The 9159-nt window shown below is 33.8% G+C and overlaps 1 protein-coding gene, 1 long non-coding RNA gene and 1 pseudogene across 2 annotated transcripts; all 3 read left to right on the forward strand.

The window, feature by feature from the left end:
* Positions 1–861: 861 nt before the first annotated feature.
* On the forward strand, positions 862–2491 carry LOC125839922 (uncharacterized). The gene is made up of 2 exons (XM_049518890.1): positions 862–1417; positions 1962–2491. The coding sequence occupies exons 1-2, from the start codon at positions 862–864 to the stop codon at positions 2489–2491; spliced, it is 1086 nt and encodes a 361-aa protein (XP_049374847.1).
* Positions 2492–3213: 722 nt separating this feature from the next.
* On the forward strand, positions 3214–3715 carry LOC125840020 (uncharacterized). The gene is made up of 3 exons (XR_007443718.1): positions 3214–3313; positions 3401–3500; positions 3595–3715. It is a non-coding gene; the product is annotated as an uncharacterized LOC125840020 (long non-coding RNA).
* A 1084-nt stretch (positions 3716–4799) lies between these two features.
* Positions 4800–8873, forward strand: LOC125839924 (uncharacterized; annotated as a pseudogene).
* Positions 8874–9159: the final 286 nt, after the last annotated feature.

Genomic DNA, 9159 nt, shown 5'->3' on the forward strand with positions numbered 1-9159 from the left:
ATGTCGTATATGATTTTGTGTTCCTCTTCTTCATTTGATTGTCGTTGCCTTTCATTACCTTTTACTTGAGTAATTGGTCGAATTGTCCAACTGTTGCAAGTTTAAGAATTATGGTTTAATACAGTAAAATTTGTTTTTAATGTGGGTTTGGGTTAAAGTTGTTAACAAGTTATTGACGAAAATCTTAAGAATCACGACTATATATAAACTTTCTTGCTTGCCTTTTATTTATTTTGTTGTATTATTTCTTTATATAAAAATCAAACATTTAATTGAAAATCTCTATCACCAAAATTGTATGAGTCGAAAAAATCTCTTCCTCTTTGATTACAAGCAAAAGCATAATAGGTTCTGTATAACTACAACCTTTTATTCCTTCAGAACCTGTTGACTAAATGGTTTATAAAACGAATTCGTGTTGCGTTCTAACATGTTTTGTGTTCTATTGATGTTTTAAATCTTTGTTGACACTTTTGCTTGTCTTTTTTTTTTGTGGTTTCGATTGTTTTTGCTAAACTATTATGTTATTGCTTTAGTTCTAATTTTTTGGATAACTCTAGTTGTCTTGTTTATTTTAACATTAAATAGGAGTATGAATAATCTAAAACGTAGTTGGATGTATGAGAGGTTGGATGGCCGAGGGGCTATTAATTCTAATTTTATAATTGGTGTCAATGACTTTCTCAAGTTTGCATGTTCTCACAGAAATCACATGAGTGGTGACGAAATTAGATGTCCATGTAAAAAATGTCACAACATTAATTACATGGATATTGAAATTGTTAAACTGCACTTTTTTCGTTTTGAATTTGTTGAGAACTATTTTGTTTGGAAGTATCAAGGGGAAAAAGAAGTGATTAGATGTCTAGTGATTTACCAGGTGGTACTCAACCTGGATTGGGAGATAATCCATATCGCCAAATGGTTTTGGATGCGGCTGGATCAAATTTTGGCAAGGGTTCATCTTCGCAGTGTTATAGAAATATCAAACATGAGTCACCTTATCATTATGAACCTTTAATGGAGGAAGTTCCTGATCTTTCAATGGAAGAGGAACCTAATCCTGATTCACAAAGGTTTTATGATTTGCTACAATCAGCTGATAGAGAATTGTATCCTGGTTCTTCCTTCTCTCAGCTCGCATTAGTTTCTAGGATGTTAAATATCAAAATGGAGAACACTTTGTCACAGAGGGGTTATAATCAAATGATGCAACTATTTAAAGAGGCTTTACCTGAAGCTAATCATGTGTTGGATAATTATTGTCATACCAAGAAGCTAGTATGTAGCTTGGGTTTACCTGTTAAAAAGATTGATTGTTGTAATTCAGGATGTATATTGTATTGGGATGATGATAAAGATCTAACATCTTGTAAGTTTTGTGGCTATGAGAGGTATAAACGCCATGTTGGTTCTCGTAAGAGAAAAATTGGTTCCTTACAAGGAATGTATTATTTTCCTCTTATTCCTAGACTAGATTGCGAAGATTATATGCGTCTCGTGCTACAGCTGCCGACATGAGATGGTATCATGAGCATATACAAAAAAAGAGGGTAATGCGTCATCCATCAGACTCTGAGGCTTGGAAGCACTTTAATGAAACTCATTCTTTTTTCGCTGATGAACCAATGAATGTGAGGTTAGGGTTATGTGCTGATGATTTTCAACCATTTGCTCAATCGGGAAGAAAATACTCTTCTTGGCCAGTGATTGTTTCTCCATACAATTTACCTCCAAGAATGTGTATGAAAGAAGCTTACATGTTCTTAACTATCATTGTTCCAGGGCCACACAATCATAATCAAAAAATTGATGTTTATCTACAACCTCTAAAAAAAGAATTAACTTTGTTGTGGGAGACAGGTGTAGAAGCATTTGAAATCTTAAAAAGAATTTTTTTTAATTAAGAGCAGCTTTGATGTGGACTATCAATGACTTTCCAGCATATTCTATGCTATCAGGATGGAGTACCAGTGGCAATTTAGCATGCCCTTATTGTATGGATGAACCACAATCCTTCAGATTACATTATGGTGGGAAAACAACTTGGTTTGACAGTCATATGATGTTTCTTGATCAAAACCATCCATTTAGGAAAGATCGTAAAAACTTTCTTAAAGGTCATACTGTTACAAGATCGTCACCACCTGTTAGAACGGGACAAGAAATTCTTAATCATATCTGTGAGTTGGGGATAACGAAGGTAACTGATTTAGATGTTGAAGAAGTTAATAAGAGATTATGTAAGTCCTGTGGTTGGAAAAAACGAAGCATCTTTTGGGATTTGCCTTATTGGAGTTCTAATATGATACGACATAATCTTGATGTCATGCATATTGAGAAGAATGTGTTTGATAATGTATTTAGTACAGTTCTTAATGTTGATGGCAAAACCAAAAATGATCCCAAAGCACGTCAGGATGTTGCAAAATACTGCGATTGGTCACAGTTAGCAAGAAATCCTGATGGAAGTTATCCCAAGGCTGCATAATCAATAGACAAGAATGAAAAAAAGGTTTTGTTTGATTGGTTGGAAGGTGTGAAGTTTCCAGATGGGTATGTTTCAAATATGAGTCGATGCCTTGACATTCACAATTTTAAGTTATTTGGGATGAAAAGTCATGATTATCATGTGTTCATGCAACGACTATTGCCAATTTCCTTTCGTGAGCAACTTCCTAGTGATGTGTGGCAAGCACTTACAGAGTTGAGTTTATTTTTTAAAGATCTAACTTCAACTGTTCTTCGAAAGGTGGACTCCGAGAGATTAGAGGTACACATCCCACAAATTTTGTGTAAGTTAGAACGAATATTCCTTCCTGGATTCCTTAACTCAATGGAACATTTACCCATGCACCTTCTATATGAAGCAAAAATTGCTGGACCTGTACGTTATAGATGGATGTATCCTTTTGAGAGGTAAATATAAAATATTTATGCAGTTTTATAGTGTCAATATGCTAGTTCAATATGATAATTTAATTTCTTACATATATAGGTACCTTCGAACTCTTAAAAATATGATAGGCAACAAAGCTAGTGTTGAGGGATCTATTTGTGAAGCATACTTGATGGGTGAATCGACACAATTATTTTCTCATTATTTTGAACCTCATGTTATGTCACGTCATCATAATGTGTCCCGTAATGATGATGGTGGTGTTATGAAAGATGTTGAAGAAAATTTATCAATATTCACCCATCCAGGAAGGTTATCGGGTGAAGCCAAAAAGAGAGATTTCTCTCTTGAGGAAATTAAGGCTGCCCAAACTTATATTCTTCTAAATTGTCAAGAGGTTGAGCCATTTGTGAGGTAACATTTTAAGGTTATACTTCTTTCATATAATAAATTTGCCCATATATTATGAATTTATTTTTGACTTATTTTGTTGCAATGAAGCATGTATGTGCAACGTTTGCAAGAAGAGTTTCCGAATCTATCTCAAGATCAAATAGATGAGAGTCTTGAAACATATTTTTCTGTATGGTTCAAGGAATATGTAAACCTAATTAAATAATCAGTATCTTTTAAAATATAATGTGTCGAATTGTCTTGTGAATTAGACTAAATCTTATCATATTTTTTTAAAATAGGTTCGATCCAACCATATTGAAAATGAATACTTGCGTAGTCTTGCACATGGACCATTAATAAGCGTGTATTCTTATCCAGTGTGTTTTGTTAATGGATACAAATTTCACACAGTACATCGCGATATTGCAAGATCAATAATGAATAGTGGAGTTTGTATCTCTGATCCAAATACGGGTGATTACTATGGAAGGATTCAAGAAATTATGCAAGTGGAATACCGTAGAGCACCTTTAAAGCAAGTTATGTTATTCAAGTGTGAATGGTTTGATCCAGCATTAAATATTGGTGTTAAGGTGCATAATCAGTATAAATTGGACGATGTTAATCATCATCGCCGATTTAAAAGATATGAACTTTTTATTCTTGCGATGCAAGAAACTCAAGGGTGTTATATGTCTTATCCTAGCACAAAGAAGGACAATGATGATTGGTTAGTTGTATTAAAAGTCAACCCTCGAGATGTCATTGAATTACTTGATGAGGGAGTGATCACAATACTAGAACCAAATCTTCCATTTCAAGTTGAAGAAGTTGAAGTTCATGAGATAGTTATGAATATTACTATTGATGAAACTATATGATAGTTATGAATATTACTGTTGATGAAACTATACTTCTGCATGATCCAAATGGGAAGGCAATTGAAATAGATGAACCAATTGATGATGGATTGTTTCCAGAGCATCATGAATTAGATGAAGAATTTACAGAAGACGAGTATGAAACTGAGAATGAATCTGAAGAGGATGATGAGGAGTTCGAAGAAGAAATAGATACATACTAGTGTATTCATAGTAATGTGCTACAGTGTCTTTAATGACGTTTGTTTATAGTAATATGTTTTGGATGCAATTTGTTTCTTGTGGAAAAACAGTGCTTACTAATTGTTGTATCTTTTGTGTGCTTTGTAACTCTAATTTCTTAAAGCTAGTAGTATGTTTTTGTGTATGACATGCTTCAACTTTGGTTGAAATTTTTCTAAATGTACCTCATTTTTAGCAAGAGCAGGTAAACTCAAGAAATAAGATAGTTGTTTATATAGTTGGAAGGCATTCTCAAACTTCTGTTTTTCCTACTTCTGGACATTCTCAAGTTCAGTTTGGTCCATGACATGTGTGAAAGAATCTGAATATTTCTTAAAAGAGAGAAATTCTTTAACTCAGATTTGATAAATATGATTAACTTTGTTTTTTTTTTTGTAGATATGACATGAGGCAGAGGTCGAGGTAACACAAGTCATGCAAGCAAGATGTCAATTGGAGGTCGAGGTAGCACAAGTCGAGTTAATATGCCTACTGTTCCTAATCCCATAACTATTCTCAACAAGGTGGTATTAGTTCTTCTAGTGGACCAAATAATATTATTCAAGTTCAGACATTAGTTCCTACTATTTCGCCTCATGTTCAAAGATCAGATTATGGTAGTACCCCATCAGTTCATCTTGAACAAGCCCTTGTAATACCTAATATGAGTAATGCAATAGGTGAGGGTGCATCTACTGATCAGAGAAACGTAATATGTGACTCTATATATAGTCAAAACAACACAATAGGTGAAGGTGTGAGCAATAGTAACACTGGACAACAGACACTTGTTTTTCTGTCTGCTGTTGGGTTAGTGTGTGCTTGCACTATTATTATTAATATTCTGTGAATTTCTGTATCAAAGAGTTCATATAATATATTCAATTTTTTCAGGTTGGAACCTTCAAGTACTTTCTCTAACCGAATATGTGAGTCTTTTAAGAGTGAGCTTGATCCCAAGGGAACTAATTGGAAAAGTGTCCCACAAGAAACAAAAGATTTTTATCTAGGGGAATTTGAGGTATAATATTTCAGCATTTTAATTAAAAAGGTTCATCAGTTTTATAGTTTGGATACTGACGTTGTTATTTATAAAACTATTTCAGAAGGAATTCTATTGGGATCCTTCCATTGATAGTGAAGTGAAGATACAATGGTGAAGGAAGGCAGCGAGAAGGTACAATGATTTCATTTCTGGCTTAAAAAAAAAGGAAAACGGCCAAAATATATTTAAGAAGAAATATGGGAAAGTTGGATGAGTATTTGGAAGAAACCTGAGGTTATTGAAAATTCAAAAATAAATTCAAGAAATTGTTGTGGCGATCAGAATGCAGTTGCCAAAGGAACTCACACGGGAGGCTCAATTACCATTGGAGAGCATCATAAAAGACTTGTAAGTATATTTTCACGCACCCTTCATTTACTTGTGTCACAGTGACTATTTTCAATTGAGTTAGCGTTCAAGTTTTATCTCTAAGGATTTTCTAGAATTTTGTGAACAAGAAAAAACATTTGTTAATGTCGATGTAGTGCTGATGTAGATGTGTCTCCTAGCTAACCTTACTTTGTTATGAACTAACAAATATGGTCTCGAATTACACTATACCATGCTTTTATATTTTCATGTACTTTAAATTTTTTTTCTTGTATAGGCTATTAAAAATGGTCGCGATCCAACGCCAAGTGAGATACATTTGCATGTACATACACATGGTCATGATGGAAAATCTTTTGTTGGTGAACGAGCTCGAATCGTGCATGTAAGTTCAATATTCTTACTGCTGATCCCAAGGTGCTTTCTAATCTCTTCATTTGTGGTTGGTGTTATTAGTTTCAATTGTTGTGTTCTTTTCAATCTTGGTCCACTGCTCATTATATCTCTTCTTACTATTGATAATACATGAGTTGATGATCCTAGTAATGCCTATATCTTTTCTTACTTTTCAAATAGATTAGGAGAATGGTTAACATTGGATGACCTGGTTTTCTCCATTCCCTTATGATTATTGGCATGAAGCTTTTATGATCTGCTAAGTGGTTGAAAAATCTAAAGGTTCTTGCCCCTTTTGGTGACATCTCTTCAAAAGGGAATGGAGATTTCTTGTGAACTCGATTTCTAATTTTATATTGTTATTGTGTTTATTTTATACAAATCTAGATAAAATGCTTTATCTCAATCTAGCAAACATTCCCCTTTTCGAGCTTCATTGTTATTGTCGGTATTGATTTTGATTGGAATAAGTTGTAGGTGCTTCCCCTTTATTTTCGTTCTAGTTTCTGTTATTTTTATTTTTATTTTTATTGGAACACAATTGATCAGAGTAGCTAGACATTGTAATTGTTTCCCAAGGAATGCAATTGTTTTCTGGCGTTCTGAAAACCTGTCAGCAACCACTGCTAAATCCTCCTACTAATGACAAAGTTCACATACTGTTATTAATTTTCTTCTTTTTTATTCACATCGATGTATCTATACAGGAAGGATAAATAACACAAGATAGGTTGAGAAAAAGAACTATCTGTTTTATTTTCAGTTCAGCATTTGAACCTTAGCTTCCTGGGCTCTTTTACGAAGCTCATTTATCTTTTTTTATGCTTTCCAACTGCTCCTTGTTGTTGTTTGAGTGCTCAAATCCCTTTCTATAATCTTTATTTTCAGTTCAATTTTGAGAGTTGTGTTTTCCTTCTCTAGACACTTAAGCTTGACAAAGATATCAGGATCAGTAGAAGTAGGCGTTGTAGTTGTTTCTCAAGTGCAGTTTTTTCAGATCTCAATTAATTTTTCTCAATTTCAATCTATTAAGAAGATCATAATTTAAACATGTACTAGAATTCATATTTTTGTATTTGATGGAAAAAGATAATATACTAGGTCCATAGTTAAAGATAAGCCTCCGTCTCATCATTTAAACTAGAAGTAGACTTTGCAATCAAAGCTTCTCCTTCCATAGAAATCTTGCTTTCCACCTTCCAATCCAATCCTGGACTGAGCCAGCCACACAATCTGGCGACTCCACCAATCATGGCATATTTCTAGTGTCATTGCTGCTAGGACCATAACAGAAGATACCTGTAAGTTTTCCTGCAACATACAAAACTTCTTCAGTAATGGGTCTCCACTGCTCAACACATGAAAAATTAATTTCCAGACCAACACTAAGTCCTCTTAGGATATGCACTGTACGGAGAACATAAAACAGTTACTCTGGATAAGCCTATCATCAAAACAAACAATTTTCAGAATTGGTTTACAGTATATGCATATTTAATTCGCCAACTGGTTCAACTGGCAACTATTATCACCATGTGAATGAAGGAAAACCAATGTTGTTAATTGCCAATATACTATTGTTTCCAAAAGAGGGGACTTATGGTTAAACAATAGGAAAACTACTGAAGTTTACTAGGTGAAAGACATTATCTTTGGTTTTGGAATATCACAAGTAAAATTATGGACTGGGATCTTGACTGCAACAACTAGGAAAGAAAGACATTTTCCTTTTCACAGCCTAGCAAATTAGGAAAGAAAGATCTATATTTTCTGACCCTCAGACTTATCTAACCATTCTTTCAACTTCTCTAGTTCTACCCTCAGACTTATCTTACCATTCCTCAACTTCTCCAGCTCCTATCCTAGATTATTGTTCACGCGATCAACACGAGGACTAGTGTTGATCTGGAATTCTACTTTCGACACATTTCAGTCAGTGTTTTTTATGAGTTGTGTTCTCCTTCTCTAGACACTTAAGCCTGACAAAGATATTAGGATTAGTAGAAGTAGGCATTGCATCTTAAATAGTTGTTTCTCAAGTGCAGTTTTTTCAGATTTCAATATTTGGTGTTGATCTGGAATTCTGCTTTCGATATTTGATGTTGATTTTGTTCAAAATTTACTCATGTGAACTTTGTTTTGCACAGTATGTCTGTTTTTATTCTTATACCTTTTTTAAATGCATAATTTTTTAAACACATGAGAACTCATTGCTGTTAGTTGAGTCTGGATGTGTCTATTGTTGTTATAAATAAATAATTTCACTAATTTTCACTCTTTTGCAGGAAAAATATCAAGAAATATTACAGAAACAAACACAAACTCAATCTGATGTTGATCAATGTAAAACATATTATCAAGCAGCGGGAGGAGAAAAGAAAAGAAGGATATATGGTCTTGGAGCTCAAGAAAAAGTATTTTATGGACCAAATGTTCGTGTCTCTTCTGGATCTGATGCATCTGGCTTAGTACCATGTCCAAATGCTCAAACAACACCGACAGAAAATATGGATGAGTTAGTGGTGCGAATTATTCCTTCGCTAACTAATCACTTGCTTCCTATATTTGTAGAGCAGGTACATGGTTTGATTTCTCCAGCCTCATCTCAGCCAGACTATCCTACCAACCATCCATTGCACCTGTAATTCCTGCTCCAACTGCAACAAATATCGATGAGGATCGTGCATCGATTTCTGAGGAATAATTGTGGCTCTCTAGTCTCTCTTAGTTAGTTTTTGTTGGCTAGATTTTGTTGCAAATGCTTTCAGCTATATATTTTGCTTGAAATTTGTCATTGGGGATATTTTGAACTTGGTAATATAATTTGCACTTAGCTATGTACTTTGGTCTTGTAGAATATTAACTTCTACGGATTAAGTTAATTTTATGATTATATAATATGTGTTTGAAAATGTGTATTTAATTACACATAAAAAAATATTGATAGATTTGTGACAAATTATTTTCGTCGCTAAATGAATGGAGATGAA

The sequence above is a fragment of the Solanum verrucosum genome, unplaced genomic scaffold, assembly GCF_900185275.1.
Source record: "Solanum verrucosum unplaced genomic scaffold, falcon-dt-bn FXZP01000177.1, whole genome shotgun sequence".
NCBI classification, from domain to species: domain Eukaryota; kingdom Viridiplantae; phylum Streptophyta; class Magnoliopsida; order Solanales; family Solanaceae; genus Solanum; species Solanum verrucosum.